This window comes from Staurois parvus, unplaced genomic scaffold (assembly GCF_062004578.1).
Source record: "Staurois parvus isolate SC_StPar_1 unplaced genomic scaffold, SC_StPar_1.0 ptg000136l, whole genome shotgun sequence".
NCBI classification, from domain to species: Eukaryota; Metazoa; Chordata; class Amphibia; order Anura; family Ranidae; genus Staurois; species Staurois parvus.
The window spans coordinates 7107017-7128798 of record NW_028317932.1 but is presented as its reverse complement, the minus strand read 5'-3'; the positions used below and the strand labels follow the sequence as shown (position 1 = coordinate 7128798).

General features: G+C 47.0%; 1 protein-coding gene across 1 annotated transcript in view; it reads left to right on the top strand.

Moving 5' to 3' along the window:
- Positions 1-21782, top strand: part of DNAH11 (dynein axonemal heavy chain 11) — a 363722-nt gene that overhangs the window by 93001 nt on the left and 248939 nt on the right. The window contains exons 25-28 of the mRNA XM_089673152.1: positions 112-234; positions 4466-4588; positions 6587-6811; positions 9673-9764. Of these exons, the coding sequence (XP_089529278.1) occupies positions 112-234; positions 4466-4588; positions 6587-6811; positions 9673-9764 (563 nt within the window). The remainder of the gene's footprint in view (positions 1-111; positions 235-4465; positions 4589-6586; positions 6812-9672; positions 9765-21782) is intronic.

The following is a 21782-nucleotide window of genomic DNA, read 5'->3' as shown; positions in this document are numbered from 1 at the left end:
AGAAAGTTTTGGGTGCTTATGTGCCAGAGCATTCATTAAAATGGTTTTCCCTGTATGTCCATAGCCAGACAAAGACTAAGGCCTTTAAAATTGTTTTACATCTCCTGGTAGGTACAATTTACAATGACGAAGGAAACCACTCTGTCAGATCTACTTGCACTACAACTACATAAGGTGGAGGAAGAGGTGCGGAATATAGTGGACAAAGCTGTGAAAGAAATGGGCACTGAGAAGGTAAGTCTTTAACTCCCTTTACCCCTTTGCATCAACAGTGGATTTCCACTGTGTTTATATACTATACTATATATGTTTAGTCATAATAGTGAGATGAGATGGATGTTTAAAGCTTAGTATTGGGATAGAGATTTGCTGTAAAGCAAAAGGATACCGAATGCTCAAAAATATTTTTGCCAAAAATAAAATACAAATATTTTGTCAATTAATCAATCATTGACAAATCCCTTAATGCAGGGGTGTAAAACTCAATTTCATTGCGGGTCGCATCAGGATTATGGTTGCCCTCAAAGGGCTGGTTGTATATGTATGACTAGATGTCCAGAGCACCCCACCCCCTCTTACATCAGATGTCAAGAATCCCCTACCATCAGAAGCCAGGAGCCCCCAACCTCCCTCACATCAGAGTGCACCCCCTTAACATATGTTGCTGCTGAGAAGAAGCTGGGGGCATAGCTGGAAAGCAGACAGTGCAGGATCTGCAGGAGGACAAGAGGAGGGCTGAGTTAGTTGCTGGAGTCTGCTGAATACTGAGACCAGGGGAGGTGGATACAAGAGGATGCTGCAGCAGCACAGAGAGGCACAGAGTTTGTAGAAGGAGTTCTGTCTTCCTCTCTTCTGCCAACTGCTGAGACAGGAAGGGGGAGGCAGAGAAGAGCCGCTCCACAGCTGCACAGCTGAGAAGCGCAGGATCTGGCGGAGGATTTCAGTTCTCTCTGCTGCCGACTGCGGAGTCAAGATCTGGGCAGAGACAAAGGGAGTGCCGCAGCTGCAGGAGAGGTGCAAGTTCCACTGATTCAGCCCGTAGGCCTTGTGTTTGACACATGTGCCTTAATGCTTTACTAAAAACAATTAACTCTTTACATCCATCTTTGCCCTGAAAGGAAGCCTGATATTGCTGTTGCAGTCATACAGATACACAGTGGTACCTATTTAAGAGTACATGAGCACTTTGTATGTATCTTGTTCCTTTGTTTTGCCATCTTTCATTATATCCCTTCTGTGAAAATATTCTACATTCTGCTACTTTAATTTGCAAAATTTTCTTAAGTTACACAAAAACTTTCTTAAGTTACACAAGTCGCACAGTAGCTTTTAGTGCACCTGCTGTCCTGTGTAAAGTTCAAACAAAATCTTAGCTGATGTATCCTGAAGTGCCTACATTCCAGAAAACCACAGAGAGCACTGGTTTCTCTCCTATATACTGACTTCCAGTACAAATCAAGGACCTAACCACTCTTCTTCCCACACCTCACCATTAGTCAGTGAAGCCACCAATTACATTGACAAATCATGAGGCACAGGATGGAGCAAGGCCAAGTACTGTCTTCCTAATAGAATTTGTAGTTGCAGGTTAGAGGATCTCCAAGATTTGGGGCTCCCAGGATGGTCTAGAAGGTAACCTGAGGAGATATGCAGGGTGTAATTTTGATATGTATCAATTGAATAGCAATATATAATATTAAATATAGTCACTGAATAGATTATATTCCTGATATATTAAAGTCCGTATGAGAAGATATAAATCAATATAATTGAGACCCAAGGTGACACAGTTATTCTCAGTAGTGTATCAATCAGCAGAGTTCTGTGAGCGTCAACAAATAGTGCCACTCCGGATATAATGCCACCTTGCTGATATTCACCTATCCTGGGCTGTTTTTCCTGTTCCACCTTAAAGAGGGATTCTGGTCAGACCTCCATTGATTAATACATTGCACATTATCTTTGTGCATCTGGTGAGTGCGCATTTTATCTATTTGTTGCCACTCACAGAACTCTGCTGATTGATACACTACCGGGAATAACTGTGTCACCTTGGGCCTCAATTATATTTATTTATATCTTCTCATACGGACTTTAATATATCTGGAATATAATCTATTAATTGACTATATTTAATATTATATATTGCTATTCAATTGATACATATCAGGACATTATTCATTTTATAATTTGTTTTATCATTTTAGCGCTGCACAAATTTTACATATGTTTTTCTGAAGGTTTTATGGTTTCCTTTTAGTATACAGTTGCTTTTTTGCTATAAGTGCTCGCTGATTGTTCATTTATCCAGGGTGTAATTTTACATGAGAAAACAAAAGCCTAAAAGTATTCTATATTTTTTTATTTAAAAAGTTTAGTCATTTAGTAGGCTAAAAAGGTTCAGCTACATTCTAGCTTAGAAGCCTACATACCGATTCAGGCCACTCCTGATTTACAAAGCCACCTTTTCCACATTTTCTGTCCCTTTTCCCTGGCCTTCTAAACCTAAGCCAAAAGAAGTAGTCCTTTTGATATATTTCATGCCAAAATGATTACTACTGCGAGTATGGTCTTCTAAGTAAAATCCATCAGAGGATATCATTGAAGAAGCATAGGTAATATACGGTATATGTGGAGCAGAAGACATGAGATTACAGGTGAAACTCGAAAAATTAGAATATCGTGCAAAAGTTAATTTATTTCAGTAATGCAACTTAAAAGGTGAAACTAATATATGAGATAGACTCATTACATGCAAAGCAAGATAGTTCAAGCTGTGATTTGTCATAATTTGCTATGATCTCAGAAAATTAGAATATTACATGCAATCAATAAAACAAGGATTGTGCCTAGTACAATATCGGACCTCTGAAAAGTATAAGCATGCATATGTACTCAGTACTTGGTTTGGGCCCCTTTTGCAGCAATTACTGCCTTAATGCGGCGTGGCATGGAAGCTATCAGCCTGTGGCACTGCTGAGGTGTTATGGAAGACCAGGATGCTTCAATAGCGGCCTTCAGCTCTTATGCATTGTTCGGTCTCATGTCTCTCATCTTTCTCTTGGTCAATGCCCCATAGATTCTCTATGGGTTCAGGTCAGGCGAGTTTGCTGGCCAATCAAGCACAGTAATCCCACGGTCATTGAAACAGGTTTTGGTGCTTTTGGCAGTGTGGGCAGGTGCCAAGTCCTGCTGGAAAATGAAGTCAGCATCCCTCTAAAGCTCGTCTGCAGAAGGAAGCATGAAGTGCTCCAAAATCTCCTGGTAGACGGCTGCATTGACCCTGGACTTAATGAAGCACAGTGGACCAACACCAGCAGATGACATGTCTCCCCAAATCAACACAGACTGTGGAAATTTCACACTGGACTTCAAGAATCTTGCAGTGTGTGCCTCTCCTTTCTTCCCCCATACTCTGGGTCCTTGGTTTCCAAATCAGATGCAAAAGTTGCTCTCATCAGAAAAGAGGACTTTGGACCACTGAGCAACAGACCAGGTCTCTTTTTCTTTAGCCCAGGTAAGACGCTTCTAGCGTTGTTTGTTGTTCAGGAGCGGCTTGACAAGAGGAATACAACATTTGAAGCCCATGTCCAGGATCTGTCTGTGTGTGGTGGCTCTTGATGCACTGACTCCAGCCTCAGTCCACTCCTTGTGAAAGTCCCCAACACTTTTGAATGGCCTTTTCCTGACAATCCTCTCCAGGCTGCCTGCGGTCATCCCTGCTGCTTGTGCACCTTTTTCTTCCACACATTTCCCTTCCACATAACTTTCTATTAATGTGCTTTGATACAGCACTTTGAGAACATCCAACATCTTTTCCAATTACCTTTTGAGGCTTTCCCTCCTTATGGAGGGTGTCAGTGATGGTTTTCTGCACAACTGTCAGGTCACCAGTCTTTCCCATGATTGTGATTCCTACTGAACCAGACTGAGAGACCATTTAAAGGCTCAGGAACCCTTTGCAGGTGTTATGGCTTAATTAGCTGATTAGAGTGGGACACTTTGAGCCTAGAATATTGCACCTTTTCACAATATTCTAATTTTCTGAGATTGTGGATTTGATGTTTTCATGAGCTGTAAGCCATAATCATCACACTTAAGACAAATCACGGCTTTAACTATCTTGCTTTGCATGTAATGAGTCTATCTCATATATTAGTTTCACCTTTTAAGTTGCATTACTGAAATAAATGAACTTTTGCACGATATTCTCATTTTTCAAGTTTCACCTGTATATGCCGATTGTGGCCTCGTTACTTATTCTCTAGCCAAGTGTGAAACATGTAATCATATGGCAAGAAGACTTGTGCCTTTATTGTATTATTGCTATCTAAAGTCTTTGTAACCAAGTCTATATTTTTTGTGCTTGTGAGTCTGTTATTGAATAACACTAGGTGAGAAATTGACATTTTCTTTGTGATAAATTCAATTGAAGAAACATAACCTTTTCCGTTTTTTTTTTTAGATACTTACAGAGATAAGCCAGACTTGGACCAACCTGGAGTTCATTTACGAGCAGCACTATCGAACAGGGACACCTCTCATAAAAACAGATGAGCAGCTTTTTGAGACGTTGGATAGCAACCAGGTTAGCCCCTGTGTTCTCTGCTGTTAGGATATATTCCTTATATACATGATCTCTTCTGTTTCTTTCTTTTACTCCTAATGTTTCTTCAATATTAGCAGGACAATAGTGTTCTGAGCTGGCCATGCATAGAAAAAATGGTTATTGAAAGTGTAACTAAAGGCGAAATCTTTTTTTTTTAGTTTTGGATAGCATAAGAGAGAGTTATAGCCCCTGTTAGTGGTTTTTTCTTGCCATCTGTGTCCCATTGGAGAGGTTTACTATTACTTACTGTCCCATACCATATCCAAACAGGAAGAGAAGGGAAATCCCTCCAAAGTGAGGGAATCCTGGGGTGTCACCAAGACTTGTGTCCCCATTTGAAGATTTCCCTTCTATTACTGTTCTGATGTCAACCCAAAATGTGAAAGTTTCTTTTACTTTCACTTTCGAGGATAATGGTAAAAAGGACAAATAGAGAGGCTTAATCTCACTGGCGACACAGACCGCAATAAAAAAAACGGACAAGGGTTCTAATCCATCTCTGCTCTATCCACAGCTAAAGAAAAAAAAAGTTTTTCCTTTAGTTACATTTTAAGGGTATTGTAGTTAAACAAACACGAGAGCTCTGGAGGCTGCCATATTGCTAGCATTGTTGCTGTATGTTGCCCCATAGGATAGATTTTCTCTCAGTTACTTTTGCATCAACAAAAGGACAAAGAAATTGGTTAATGAAATGGTTTCACAGGGACACAAACACCTTGAGCAATAAAAACTTGACAAACTTTCTAGCCCCTCCCTAGTTTGTAAACGGTGCCTATGTTGCTGTCTCTGTTCCCATCAGAAAGATAGTCTATGGCTTCCTGTTCTTGGCACAATGTTTCGCCAGGGAAAGAAGTGTGGCTAAATCTGCCCCACTAAAGACACAAAGACAAATTAAATGTTGGCAGATATTCTAACCCTTCCACACTCTGTACAAAAAAGGTTTTGGCTGGAATTGGACTTTAACACAAAATAGCATGCTGGCTTAGGAACTATGGTATGTATTTATATTAATTTGAAGTTGGATATTATTTGCATATAGTGTTTTCATATGATAATACTTCATGGTATATTATTATTGTTGGGAAAAACAGATTCTACAGTATGAAATGTCATATGTATAGCACTGAGGCCCTGTTCATATCTTTGTTTTTATAAGGCTAATATCTGGGTACATTTTTAAATTCTGACCTTCTTCCCTTCCCACCTGTCTTCCACCGATTCAGTTTTTAAAATCCCTTCCAACGTCTATTTTTTTTCATGCTTATTCACCCTCATGTGACTCTCCCATGAGCTTTTTTGGAAGTGAAGAATGATGTTTGTATCTGCCACTGTCGTCTTGTCATCTCTTATTGTGACCTCATTGTACCACCACTGGGGTGTTTAGAACTCTATTGAAGGTGCCCATGTCACCAGGTATAGATGCAGACACACCAACATGGACCCTCCTACTCTGCACTGAAAAAGCAGGGAAATTTTGGACTTGACTTGTGATATGACCTTATGGGGCAGAGGTGTTTTTTACTGGAGGCTTCTCTTGTTAGTGTTTAACTTTAGTTGTATTGCAGGTTTTGTGCGGCTTAGGTGCATGTTAAATGTCAATTTGTTTATCATTGAACCATAAAATTGTGTTTTCCCGGAAACTGCAGCAAGCAGGACTTTTCCCAAAGGGCCACGCCCAAAAAGCACCTTAAACCTGCAGATTTGAGAATCTAAAATGTTTTTTTTATGGCAGCTTTTCTATGATTTATTGGAGCTTTATGAATATTTTTCATGCAACCTTTTACACAAACATGCAGTGTTGTGTGATAAATTATTCATGAGTGTAAGTCAAGTGCTCCTTGCTGTGAAAGTCAAACTATTCGCCACTTTTATACATGAGCACCAGAGTTGTTTGCTGTCATGAGATTAAGACCGGGAACATATGAATGCTTATGTGTTTTATCTGTTGTTTGTCATGTGTTCTGGATTCTGCTTTAGGTTCAGTTACAGGCCATTATGCAAAGCAAGTACGTTGAATATTTTATTGAACAAGTGTCAAGCTGGCAGAAAAGGCTAAACCTGGCTGACTCAGTCATTTATATATGGATGGAAGTTCAGAGGACTTGGTCTCATCTAGAAAGTATATTTATTGGCTCTGAGGACATTAGAAACCAGTTACCAGATGATGCTAAGCGGTTTGATGGAGTGGATGCAGACTTTAAGGTAATCTTAAATAACTACCATTGCTTCAAATTTCCTCTTCCTTCACTTGTGTGTAAACTGTTCTAAAACAGATGTTCATTCTGTAATGGAGTTATGGAACTGGATCAGAGTCCATGCACACTAGGGGCAGAAAAATTGCTGGAACCTCTGTCAGAAAAAGCGGCATAAAAACCACTTATAGTGGTTCGTATTGCACAAGAGTTTGAGAGTTTATGTTCATTTGCTTTATAGGCATTTTTTTTTTCAAAACATCCCCTCTGCTTATTTTTCAATGTACATTTGAAAAGGCTGAATGCTCTTAAACGCCACGTTTATGTGTGTTTTATGAGCTCCAGGCATTTTTTTTGCTTGAAAGTTCCTCTCAAAAATGCACTTGTGATGTTTTGTTTTTTCCACCCTAAAAACGCTCCTCTGAAAATATGCCTGTAAATGTCTTAATGTGCATGAACACTTAGGCTAACACAGAGTTTCTTATGCTGGCTGAAAAAAAAAATGCCAAAAGCCTGTATAACCAGTTCCTGACTGCCAACCGCAGATATACTGCAGCAGAGCGGCCCAGCTGCACCGTCATGCACATGTACATGTACACGATCCAGGCTGTTCTGGGTAGGGGCCGCATATGCACACACTGCCACAGCCGTGTTGTCGTTCACTACAGCACATGCCAATCAGCGGGTCCCCACCAATGATTTATAGCCAGAATCGGATGATCAGCTGAGCAAAACACATAAGAGAGCCCTGTATTGATACACAACACAGGACTCTCTACATACAGTAGTGATGTGCCATTTTTTTCCCCTGCAAATCAGAGAGTAAAAAAAACGGGACATCGCTTAGTAAAAACAGCACACAGTAAACATTGGTAGTTGCAAAGTTAACCCTTTGATTGCCATAAAGGATAACCCCTTCCCAGCCAGTGTTATTAGTGCAGTGACCATGTATATTATTAGCACCAATCACTGTATTAGTGTCACTGGAGTTGTTAGTGTCATTTAGTCAGTTCACACCCAGCGTCCGTTAACGTCAGTCTGCCACGCTATACCAATATTACTATAAGTCGCTGATTGCCACCATTACTAGTATAAAAAAATTAAAAAACAAAAAAATCCAGTATATATACCATTGTTTGCTATAACTTTCATGCAAACCCATAAATATACACTTATTGGGATTTTTTTTTTACCAAAGACATGTAGCAGAATACATTCTGGCCTAAATTTTTGCAGACATTTGATTTTTTAAATTTGTTTATTGCATATGTTTTATAGCAGAAAGTAAAACATATTGAATTTTTTTTTTTTCAAAATGTTCGTACTTTTTTCATTTATATAAGAAAACAAAAATCCAGTGGTGATCAAATACCACCAAAAGAAAGCTGTATTTGTGTGAAAAACAATTATATCAATTTTATTTATGTACAATTACCAAGTAACGCAGTGCTGAATAGCAAAAAATGGCCTGGTCATGAAGGGGTAAAACCTTCCGGAGCTTAAGTGGTTAAGCAGCATTCCTTATACCCAGTGTGCATGGACCTTCAAACTGTATATAAACTTAAAGTGAAAAATGGGAAGTTCTGCTTTAAGGCTTTGTCCCTCGCTCCCCGTTAAGGATTGGCATCTATGGGGAATGGGCACCCGAATTTGACGGGTACCTGCTCCCACTTCTGCTGCGATTGCCTAGGTAATCGGAAGCGAAAGTTGTCATCCCTCTAATCTTCTGGGACACGTAACAGGTTCCAGAAGACTACGGGACCATTCACAAAGCACAGAGCTACTTGTGCATGCACAGTGGGCACACTGAAGATACCGGCACCGAGGAGACAGGACGGTCGGTCAACCTGGCTGGTGTGAGGACACCGCTGGACCGAGGGACAGGTGAGCGTCCGTTTTTTAAAAGTCTGCAGCTACAGTTTTTGTAGTTGCTGACTTTTATTTTTTTTTAATTCCGACTGGACCTCCGCTTTAAGTAAAGAGACAAAACAGTCATCCCATGAAGTGAAAAGGGAAATATAATTTGTTCCTATCTGCAAAATATCAACTTTGTTTCCGCTTTTTTTTGCATTATTTTCTTACGAATTCTTTATTTATGAAATAGCATAAGTATCAATTTCAGTTTACATCAAACAACCTCTTTTGTTGCAGCTTCAATGAATCGGCCTCATAGAAAATATATACATTCCTAGCTGCTCCTGTGTTCATAAACATAGAAACAACAAAATGCATTGATTAAATATATTAGGTTCATCTCATGCACACAAACAAGAAGCTTACCTACTCATTTTCACATGCTTAGTAGGGCTGGTGATTGATAAAAGGCACCTTTTAAGGGGCTTCAGAATACCTTGATTTTTGTATCTGTACAACCACTACCCACCAAACTCAAACACCCCACCACCACTACCACCAAAGGGTGCAGCAAGACCCACAAAGATCTTAGTCAAGTCCTAATGACTTTCTGCATGCCCCCTTGTGGCAATTGGTTGGTCAGCCAGCAATCAATACCTCCTCAGGGGGGATCCTCTCGAAATGTGGAAGTTTGTTTTTTGGGGGTTGCTGATGCTATTTCCTTCTTCCTATTACTAGCCTATACTAGTATTGCAAGATTTCAGTAGAGGTTTGTTAAAAAAATTATTTAATGAGAAGTACGTACTGTACATATCCCACAGTAAAGGTTCAGGCTTAATACTGCTGTATTGTAAATATACAAATCAAAATAGGTACTGCTGTTAATATAGATTCAAGATGGAAGACTACTTTTCTGTTATTTCTTATTCTTCTTTTGAAAGTTGTATATTAGTGATTTAATGTGAAGGTAAAAAGACTTTTTAAAAGTTTCAGAATTTTTGTTTTTTTTTAACACAGGAATTAATGTTTGAAACTGAGAAAATAAGAAATGTTTTGGACGCAACAAACAGACCCAGGCTTTATGAAACACTAGATGAGCTCCAACAGAGGTACAATAATTTAGTTTAACACAATGCCTTCAAAAACATATGGGTAAATGTAAAAACAATACAGCAAGAAGTACTGTAGAGAAAAAACATATAGGAATACAGGCTTAAAAATGTAGGCTCTTTAATGAATATATGGTGGGCAACACCAGACTGAAGATAAAAAAAAGTATCTCTGGTTATAAAGCATGTCACCATGTTTGAAACAAACCTCTGTTAATCTGAATGGAACCTTATTATATATGAATTTCACTATTGTTGGTTCAGAGGAGCTATAAGTAATAAATTAAGGAAATGGTAATTGGTATGCATAGCCAAAAGTTTTTGTTTTTTTTATTTTGGATTGGGTGGGTGGGAGAGGATTTTGAACCTCTACAAGGTTTTTTTATTGCATGGGCACTGTGGTTTCCTTCCACACTCCAAAGACATGCTGGTAGGTTAATTGTATCATGTCCAAAATTGACCCTAGTATGTGTATGTATGAATGTTTCCTTGGGGACCTTAGATTGTAAGTTCCCTGAGGGCAGAGGCTGATGTGAATGTACAACATACAGTATACAGTACATCCAGAAAGTATTCACAGCTCTAAACTTTTGCCACATTTTGTTATGTTACAGCCTTATTCCAAAATGGATTAAATTCATTTTTTCCTCAACATTCTACAAACAATACCTCATAATTAGAGATGAGCGAATCGAAGTAGGCGAAGTGGAATTCGTTTCGAATATTAGGAAAATTAGGAATCCGAAAATAAGCAGACTTCGGATGCGCGAATCGAAATTTTTCCTAAAATGGCGGCGACATGTGCGGCGACGGAGCGGGGATGTCTGGGAAGGCGCGCAGACAAGGCGCGCTGACCCATAATGCATTCATTCATGACATGTGATCGCATTAGCCAATCAGCAGCCAGCCAGCACTGTGTAATGGTCGAGCTATAAATGGCGGCCATTTTAGAATTCTCCATTTGCCTCCAGTCATTCAACAGAGGCAGACCTGGCTGTATTCAGGGAGAGAGTTAGGGACAGAGAAACGTTACTTAGGGACACAGAAACGTTAGTTAGGGCCACAGAATCGTTACTTAGGGCCACAGAATCGTTACTTAGGGCCACAGAAACGTTACTTAGGGCCACAGAATCGTTAGGGCCACAGAAACGTTACTTAGGGACACAGAATTGTTACTCAGGGACAGACAGAATTGTTACTGAGGGATACAGAATTGTTACTTAGGGCCACAGAATTGTTACTTAGGGACACACACAGAATTGTTACTGAGGGACACAGAATCGTTACTTAGGGCCACAGAAACGTTACTTAGGGCCACAGAAACGTTACTTAGGGCCACAGAATTGCTACTTAGGGACAGACACAGAATTGTTATTGAGGGACACAGAATTGTTACTGAGGGCCACAGAACCGTTACTTAGGGCCACAGAACCGTTACTTAGGGCCACAGAAACGTTACTTAGAGCCACAGAATTGTTACTTAGGGACAGACACAGAATTGTTACTGAGGGACACAGATTTGTTACTGAGGGCCACAGAACCGTTACTTAGGGCCACAGAAACGTTACTTAGGGCCACAGAATCGTTACTTAGGGCCACAGAATCGTTACTTAGGGCCACAGAATCGTTACTTAGGGCCACAGAATCGTTACTTAGGGACACAAACGTTACTTAGGGACACAGAAACGTTACTTAGGGCCACAGAAACGTTACTTAGAGCCACAGAATTGTTACTTAGGGACAGACACAGAATTGTTACTGAGGGACACAGAACCGTTACTTAGGGCCACAGAAACGTTACTTAGGGCCACAGAAACGTTACTTAGGGCCACAGAAACGTTACTTAGGGCTACAGAAACAATACTTAGGGCCACAGAAACGTTACTTAGGGCTACAGAAACGTTACTTAGGGCCACAGAATCGTTACTTAGGGCCACAGAAACGTTACTTAGGGCCACAGAAACGTTACTTAGGGACACAGAATTGTTACTCAGGGACAGACACAGAATTGTTACTGAGGGACACAGAATTGTTACTGAGGGCCACAGAACTGTTACTGAGGGCCACAGAACTGTTACTTAGGGCCACAGAAACGTTACTTAGGGCCACAGAAACGTTACTTAGGGCCACAGAAACGTTACTTAGGGCCACAGAATCGTTACTTAGGGCCACAGAAACGTTACTTAGGGCCACAGAAACGTTACTTAGGGACACAGAATTGTTACTCAGGGACACAGAATTGTTACTCAGGGACAGACACAGAATTGTTACTGAGGGACACATATTTGTTACTGAGGGCCACAGAACCGTTACTTAGGGCCACAGAACCGTTACTTAGGGCCACAGAACCGTTACTTAGGGCCACAGAAATGTTACTTAGGGACACAGAATTGTTACTCAGGGACAGACACAGAATTGTTACTCAGGGACAGACACAGAATTGTTACTCAGGGACAGACACAGAATTGTTACTCAGGGACAGACACAGAATTGTTACTCAGGGACAGACACAGAATTGTTACTGAGGGACACAGAATTGTTACTGAGGGACACAGAATTGTTACTGAGGGACACAGAATTGTTACTGAGGGACAGACACAGAACTGTTACTGAGGGACAGACACAGAATTGTTACTGAGGGACACAGAATTGTTACTGAGGGACACAGAATTGTTACTGAGGGACACAGAATTGTTACTGAGGGACACAGAATTGTTACTGAGGGACACAGAATTGTTACTGAGGGACACAGAATTGTTACTGAGGGACACAGAATTGTTACTGAGGGACACAGAATTGTTACTCAGGGACACAGAATTGTTACTGAGGGACACAGAATTGTTACTGAGGGCCACAGAACTGTTACTTAGGGCCACAGAAACGTTACTCAGGGACACAGAATTGTTACTCAGGGACAGACACAGAATTGTTACTGAGGGACACAGAATTGTTACTGAGGGACACAGAATTGTTACTGAGGGACACAGAATTGTTACTGAGGGACAGAGAATTGTTACTGAGGGACACAGAATTGTTACTGAGGGACACAAAATTGTTACTGAGGGACACAGAATTGTTACTGAGGGACACAGAATTGTTACTGAGGGCCACAGAACTGTTACTTAGGGCCACAGAAACGTTACTCAGGGACACAGAATTGTTACTCAGGGACAGACACAGAATTGTTACTCAGGGACACAGAATCGTTTAATTAAAGAGTATGTCAGACAACATGCAGAGGAGTGGCAGAGGAGGCAATGTTTTAGGAGCGAGCAGACGTGGCAGCAGAGGAAGGGGTCGAGGCAGCACTATTCGCAGCCAGAGGCCAGTGCTCCCGGTGTCATCCAGGGGTCGTGTCTCCACCGACAACCCTGCCGTCATCGATTGGTTGGCTCGGTCGTCTTCCTCTTCCCAGGTCACCTCTGACACCTACAGCCAACGGTCGGTGGGTACGTCAGACACAACCGTTAGTCGGCATGGCCCGGGAGCAAGCCCACTGAAATCACGTGTCCTCGACCTGCCCCTGTCCTTTGGTGTTCCCTCACCAAGCGAAGTATCGCATGCTGTGGGCTCAGCCCCACTGTACAGTGAGGAAGAGCTAACAGAGGGCGGTAAGGAACGGGGGGAGACATCCGCCTCTTCAGCAGCCAGGCGAAGAAGTAGTGGCGAGGAGAGTGGCTCGGTAGCCGGTCTAGAGACAGGTCTGTCTCCTGACCCACACGCAGCCGAGGGGGCTAGTAGTGAGGCGGAGACCCTAATTGATGATGATGAGGCTGATCGCGCTTGGCAGCCTAGTCGTCATCAGGCTATTGCTTCCGCATCATCAGGAGAAGAGGGTGGCAGCTTGGCAGCAAGCAAAACAGTCGGTGGGTTGCCCAGGAGGCAGCAGGGTCGCAGCAGTGTCAGTGGAGGCAAACGGCCACGGAGTACAGCACCAGCTCCACTGCAGCCTACCACCACAGCCAGTAGTGGTGCCGGTGTGCACGGAGGAAGCAGCAGTCAGCCAGTGAGGAGTATCGGGGGCAAAGTTTCCTACTCGGCGGTGTGGCAATTTTTTGTCAAGCCGCCCGAGGAAGTAAACGTAGCCGTATGTCGACTATGTGGCCAGAAAGTCAAGCGTGGCCAGGGGGCCAATGTTGGGACTACAGCGTTGCGGCAGCATATGCAGCGTCGCCATTTAGTGGCCTGGGAAAACCGTGATAAAGATACGGCGGTTCTGCCCGCCCCAGCCCCCGCTCCATCACCCGCTCCGTTACTTGCTCCGTCACCCGACGTCAATCGCCCTCTATCAGCCAGTCAAGGCTCCAACACCTCTGCTGAGCGGAGTTGTCGCTCGTTGCCATCTTCCGCTCGTTCAGATGCTCCTTCTCCTGCTACTCCTCTTCACGGATTCCGTCAGCAGTCTTTCTTGGAATCCGTTTCCAAGAGACAACAGTTTGCGAGCACGCACCCGACGGTGCAAAAGCTGAACGTCCTCCTGTCCAAGTTGCTGGTGCTGCAGTCCCTCCCTTTCCAAGTGGTGGACTCAGCACCTTTCCGAGAAATGATGGCTTGTGCCGCGCCGCGGTGGAGAGTGCCAAGCCGTCATTTCTTCGCCAAAAAGGCAGTGCCAGCCCTGCATTCACATGTAGAAGAGATGGTGGGCCAGTCTTTGAGCATGTCGGTCTCTGCCAAAGTGCACGGCAGCGCCGACGTGTGGAGCTGTAACTACGGTCAGGGACAGTACATGTCATTTACGACCCACTGGGTGAACGTGGTGCCGTCACAGCCGCACCAGCAACTTGGACAGGTCACGCCGCTTTTGCCTCCACGTTTGCACGTCCTTGGTCCACAAAAGATGTCCGCCTCTACCACCTCTTCTTCCGCCGTGTCCTCAGCCGCCACCCCCGTGCCAAGTCCCATTACCCGACCGGCATATCACATGTGCAGGGCGCAACGGTGTCACGCTGTGCTGCACCTGGTATGCCTTGGCGAACGTAGTCACACAGGGGAGGAACTTCTCATTGTAATGAACAGAGAAATCGACAGATGGCTGTCTCCCCGCAAACTGAAAATCGGAAAGAACATGGTGTCTGCTCTGCGTCAAGGAAGGTTGTGCCATGCGCCATGCATGGCTCACGTGTTCAATCTGGTTGTCAAGCGGTTCCTAAAATCCACCATCCCACTGCAAGACATCCTTAAAATGTCACGTAAACTTTGCATGCATTTCAGCCATTCCTACACCGCAAAGCACACCCTCCTTGAGCTGCAGCGGCAGAACGGAATTCCACAGCATCGCCTGATCTGCGACGTTGCAACAAGGTGGAATTCAACCCTACACATGTTAGACCGCCTTTACGAACAGCGAAAGGCCATCACCGATTTCCTGATGTTACAAGCGGATAAAGGTACTCCCTGTGTAACTTAGATGTCAGCCATTGGCAGCTCATGCGTGACACCTGCCGCTTGCTCAGGCCCTTTGAGGAGGCCACGCTATTCGTGAGTCGGCAGGACTATGGGATGAACGACGTCATTCCTCTGTTGCACGTCCTGGAACAAATGCTGTTAAAAATGGCTGGTCAGGGTGCGGTAGACGTGGCGCACAGATCTCAACGCCACATGACCCATGTGGGGGCAGGACAGGAAGAAGAGGAGGAGGTAGAGGAGGACATTTGTGCTCAGGAATTATTGAGTGAAATGGGTGGTTTTTCCACTCAGCGGACAGGAGTGGAGGAGCAGGAGCATCTGGTAGAGGAGGAGGAGGAGGAGACAGAGGACCCAGACGCACCGTGGCAGTATGCTGTGGAGATGGAGGCAGGGAGTCCCTCGCATTCCTTGGCACAAATGACCCATAGCATGCTCGCTTGCTTGCGTAGCGACAGCCGAATAATAACCATCAGACAGAGGGATGACTTTTGGCTGTCCACCTTGTTGGACCCTCGCTACTGTTCAAAAATGGTGGCCTTTTTCACACCTGCTGAGAGGGAGGCCAAAATAACGTACTATAAAAACCACCTATGTAGTCAGTTGGTCTCTGCCTTTGTGCGCCAACGTCCATCCTCAGACACTGTGGGCCCTGTGCGCTCGCGTTCCGCTGCCATGGCAGCAGGGGAGGGGTGGGGTGGTAGGAGCAGTGGTAGCTCCACCAGCAGCGGCTGCCTCAGTCTGCAGTCGATGATGAGTATCTTTCTTCACCAGCGCAGTGAGGAAACTACTAACCAGCCGCAGCAGCAGCATCAGGTGGACCTGGAGCAGGACCTCAAACAACAGGCTTAGGCCTACTTGGACAGCACCCTGCCAACCGAGGTAGACAATCCCCTTGACTACTGGGCAACGAAACTTGACCTTTGGCCCCAACTAGCTGAATTTGCCCTTGAAAGGCTGTCATGCCCGGCCAGTAGCGTGGCATCGGAGCGCGTGTTTAGTGCGGCAGGAGGTATTGTAACTCCGCGGAGGACACGACTGTCCACCCAAAGTGTGGAGAGACTCACGTTTGTGAAAATGAATCAGGCGTGGATTAGTCTGGATTTCAAACCACCAGTTCCTGACACAACTGACTAAATCCGCCATGAATCATGCCCCTGCCATGTGCCACTTTCACGTCTCCTCACACTGCTGGTGTGTTCCATTTTTTGTCATAGGGTGCTGGCAGATTACGGGCCTCCCATAGCTGCTGACAGGCCCCTAATCTGCCATGGGCCCCTATACCGCCTCCTCATGCTGCTGCCAAGTCCAGAGTCTCTCATGGGTCCCTGTACGGCCTCCCATTGCTGCTGTCTCCATCGCCACACTCTGCCATGTGACACTTTCAGGTCTCCTCACACACTGCTGGTGTGTTCAATTTTTTGTCATAGGGTGCTGGCAGATTACAGGCCTCCCATAGCTGCTGCCAGGCCCCTAATCTGCCATGGGCCCCTGTACCGCCTCCTCATGCTGCTGCCAGGTCCACAGTGTCTCATGCCATGTGCCACTTTCAGGTCTCCTCACACTGCTGGTGTGTTCAATTTTTTGACATAGGGTGCTGGCAGATTACGGGCCTCCCATAGCTGCTGCCAGGCCCCTAATCTGCCATGGGCCCCTATACCGCCTCCTCATGCTGCTGCCAAGTCCAGAGTCTCTCATGGGTCCCTGTACGGCGTCCCATTGCTGCTGTCTCCATCGCCACACTCTGCCATGTGCCACTTTCAGGTCTCCTCACACTGCTGGTGTGTTCCATTTTTTGTCATAGGGTGCTGGCAGATTACGGGCCTCCCATAGCTGCTGCCAGGCCCCTAATCTGCCATGGGCCCCTATACCGCCTCCTCATGCTGCTGCCAAGTCCAGAGTCTCTCATGGGTCCCTGTACGGCGTCCCATTGCTGCTGTCTCTATCGCCACACTCTGCCATGTGCCACTTTCAGGTCTCCTCACACACTGCTGGTGTGTTCAATTTTTTGACATAGGGTGCTGGCAGATTATGGGCCTCCCATAGCTGCTGCCAGGCCCCTAATCTGCCATGGGCCCCTGTACCGCCTCCTCATGCTGCTGCCAGGTCCACAGTGTCTCATGCCATGTGCCACTTTCAGGTCTCCTCACACTGCTAGTGTGTTCAATTTTTTGACATAGGGTGCTGGCAGATTACGGGCCTCCCATAGCTGCTGCCAGGCCCCTAATCTGCCATGGGCCACTGTACCGCCTCCTCATGCTGCTCCCAAGTCCAGAGTCTCTCATGGGTCCCTGTACGGCGTCCCATTGCTGCTGTCTCCATCGCCACACTCTGCCATGTGCCACTTTCAGGTCTCCTCAAACACTGCTGGTGTGTTCAATTTTTTGACATAGGGTGCTTGCAGATTACGGGCCTCCCATAGCTGCTGCCAGGCCCCTAATCTGCCATGGGCCCCTGTACCGCCTCCTCATGCTGCTGCCAGGTCCACAGTGTCTCATGCCATGTGCCACTTTCAGGTCTCCTCACACTGCTGGTGTGTTCAATTTTTTGACATAGGGTGCTGGCAGATTACGGGCCTCCCATAGCTGCTGCCAGGCCCCTAATCTGCCATGGGCCCCTATACCGCCTCCTCATGCTGCTGCCAAGTCCAGAGTCTCTCATGGGTCCCTGTACGGCCTCCCATTGCTGCTGTCTCCATCGCCACACTCTGCCATGTGCCACTTTCAGGTCTCCTCACACTACTGGTGTGTTCCATTTTTTGTCATAGGGTTCTGGCAGATTACGGGCCTCCCATAGCTGCTGCCAGGCCCCTAATCTGCCATGGGCCCCTATACCGCCTCCTCATGCTGCTGCCAAATCCAGAGTCTCTCATGGGTCCCTGTACGGCGTCCCATTGCTGCTTTCTCCATCGCCACACTCTGCCATGTGCCACTTTCAGGTCTCCTCACACACTGCTGGTGTGTTCAATTTTTTGTCATAGGGTGCTGGCAGATTACGGGCCTCCCATAGCTGCTGCCAGGCCCCTAATCTGCCATGGGCCCCTGTACCGCCTCCTCATGCTGCTGCCAAGTCCAGAGTCTCTCATTGGTGCCTGTACGGCGTCCCATTGCTGCTGTCTCCATCGCCACACTCTGCCATGTGCCACTTTCAGGTCTCCTCACACACTTCTGGTGTGTTCAATTTTTTGTCATAGGGTGCTGGCAGATTACGGGCCTCCCATAGCTGCTGCCAAGCCCCTAATCTGCCATGGGCCCCTGTACCGCCTCCTCATTCTGCTGCCAGGTCCACAGTGTCTCATGCCATGTGCCACTTTCAGGTCTCCTCACACTGCTGGTGTGTTCAATTTTTTGACATAGGGTGCTGGCAGATTACGGGCCTCCCATAGCTGCTGCCAGGCCCCTAATCTGCCATGGGCCCCTATACCGCCTCCTCATGCTGCTGCCAAGTCCAGAGTCTCTCATGGGTCCCTGTACGGCGTCCCATTGCTGCTGTCTCCATCGCCACACTCTGCCATGTGCCACTTTCAGGTCTCCTCACACTGCTGGTGTGTTCAATTTTTTGACATAGGGTGCTGGCAGATTACGGACCTCCCATAGCTGCTGCCAGGCCCCTAATCTGCCATGGGCCCCTATACCGCCTCCTCATGCTGCTGCCAGGTCCAGAGTCTCTCATGGCTCCCTGTACGGCCTCCCATTGCTGCTGTCTCCATCGCCACACTCTGCCATGTGCCACTTTCAGGTCTCCTCACACACTGCTGGTGTGTTCAATTTTTTGTCATAGGGTGCTGGCAGATTACGGGCCTCCCATAGCTGCTGCCAGGCCCCTAATCTGCCATGGGCCCCTGTACCGCCTCCTCATGCTGCTGCCAGGTCCACAGTGTCTCATGCCATGTGCCACTTTCAGGTCTCCTCACACTGCTGGTGTGTTCCATTTTTTGTCATAGGGTGCTGGCAGATTACGGGCCTCCCATAGCTGCTGCCAGGCCCCTAATCTGCCATGGGCCCCTGTACCGCCTCCTCATGCTGCTGCCAGGTCCACAGTGTCTCATGCCATGTGCCACTTTCAGGTCTCCTCACACTGCTGGTGTGTTCCATTTTTTGTCATAGGGTGCTGGCAGATTACGGGCCTCCCATAGCTGCTGCCAGGCCCCTAATCTGCCATGGGCCCCTATACCGCCTCCTCATGCTGCTGCCAAGTCCAGAGTCTCTCATGGGTCCCTGTACGGCGTCCCATTGCTGCTTTCTCCATCGCCACACTCTGCCATGTGCCACTTTCAGGTCTCCTCACACACTGCTGGTGTGTTCAATTTTTTGTCATAGGGTGCTGGCAGATTACGGGCCTCCCATAGCTGCTGCCAGGCCCCTAATCTGCCATGGGCCCCTGTACCGCCTCCTCATGCTGCTGCCAAGTCCAGAGTCTCTCATGGGTCCCTGTACGGCGTCCCATTGCTGCTGTCTCCATCGCCACACTCTGCCATGTGCCACTTTCAGGTCTCCTCACACACTGCTGGTGTGTTCAATTTTTTGTCATAGGGTGCTGGCAGATTACGGGCCTCCCATAGCTGCTGCCAGGCCCCTAATCTGCCATGGGCCCCTGTACCGCCTCCTCATGCTGCTGCCAGGTCCACAGTGTCTCATGCCATGTGCCACTTTCAGGTCTCCTCACACTGCTGGTGTGTTCCATTTTTTGTCATAGGGTGCTGGCAGATTACGGGCCTCCCATAGCTGCTGCCAGGCCCCTAATCTGCCATGGGCCCCTGTACCGCCTCCTCATGCTGCTGCCAGGTCCACAGTGTCTCATGCCATGTGCCACTTTCAGGTCTCCTCACACTGCTGGTGTGTTCCATTTTTTGTCATAGGGTGCTGGCAGATTACGGGCCTCCCATAGCTGCTGCCAGGCCCCTAATCTGCCATGGGCCCCTATACCGCCTCCTCATGCTGCTGCCAGGTCCAGAGTCTCTCATGGGTCCCTGTACGGCCTCCCATTGCTGCTTTCTCCATCGCCACACTCTGCCATGTGCCACTTTCAGGTCTCCTCACACTGCTGGTGTGTTCCATTTTTTTGTCATAGGGTGCTGGCAGATTACGGGCCTCCCATAGCTGCTGCCAGGCCCCTAATCTGCCATGGTCCCCTATACCGCCTCCTCATGCTGCTGCCAGGTCCAGAGTCTCTCATGGGTCCCTGTACGGCCTCCCATTGCTGCTTTCTCCATCGCCACACTCTGCCATGTGCCACTTTCAGGTCTCCTCACACTGCTGGTGTGTTCCATTTTTTTGTCATAGGGTGCTGGCAGATTACGGGCCTCCCATAGCTGCTGCCAGGCCCCTAATCTGCCATGGTCCCCTATACCGCCTCCTCATGCTGCTGCCAGGTCCAGAGTCTCTCATGGGTCCCTGTACGGCCTCCCATTGCTGCTTTCTCCATCGCCACACTCTGCCATGTGCCACTTTCAGGTCTCCTCACACACTGCTGGTGTGTTCAATTTTTTGTCATAGGGTGCTGGCAGATTACGGGCCTCCCATAGCTGCTGCCAGGCCCCTAATCTGCCATGGGCCCCTGTACCGCCTCCTCATGCTGCTGCCAGGTCCACAGTGTCTCATGCCATGTGCCACTTTCAGGTCTCCTCACACTGCTGGTGTGTTCCATTTTTTGTCATAGGGTGCTGGCAGATTACGGGCCTCCCATAGCTGCTGCCAGGCCCCTAATCTGCCATGGGCCCCTATACCGCCTCCTCATGCTGCTGCCAGGTCCAGAGTCTCTCATGGCTCCCTGTACGGCCTCCCATTGCTGCTTTCTCCATCGCCACACTCTGCCATGTGCCACTTTCAGGTCTCCTCACACTGCTGGTGTGTTCAATTTTTTGTCATAGGGTGCTGGCAGATTACGGGCCTCCCATAGCTGCTGCCAGGCCCCTAATCTGCCATGGGCCCCTGTACCGGCTCCTCATGCTGCTGCCAAGTCCAGAGTCTCTCATGGGTCCCTGTACGGTGTCCCATTGCTGCTGTCTCCATCGCCACACTCTGCCATGTGCCACTTTCAGGTCTCCTCACACACTTCTGGTGTGTTCCATTTTTTGTCATAGGGTGCTGGCAGATTACGGGCCTCCCATAGCTGCTGCCAAGCCCCTAATCTGCCATGGGCCCCTGTACCGCCTCCTCATGCTGCTGCCAGGTCCACAGTGTCTCATGCCATGTGCCACTTTCAGGTCTCCTCACACTGCTGGTGTGTTCAATTTTTTGACATAGGGTGCTGGCAGATTACGGGCCTCCCATAGCTGCTGCCAGGCCCCTAATCTGCCATGGGCCCCTATACTGCCTCCTCATGCTGCTGCCAGGTCCAGAGTCTCTCATGGGTCCCTGTACGGCCTCCCATTGCTGCTTTCTCCATCGCCACACTCTGCCATGTGCCACTTTCAGGTCTCCTCACACTGCTGGTGTGTTCCATTTTTTGTCATAGGGTGCTGGCAGATTACGGGCCTCCCATAGCTGCTGCCAGGCCCCTAATCTGCCATGGTCCCCTATACCGCCTCCTCATGCTGCTGCCAGGTCCAGAGTCTCTCATGGGTCCCTGTACGGCCTCCCATTGCTGCTGTCTCCATCGCCACACTCTGCCATG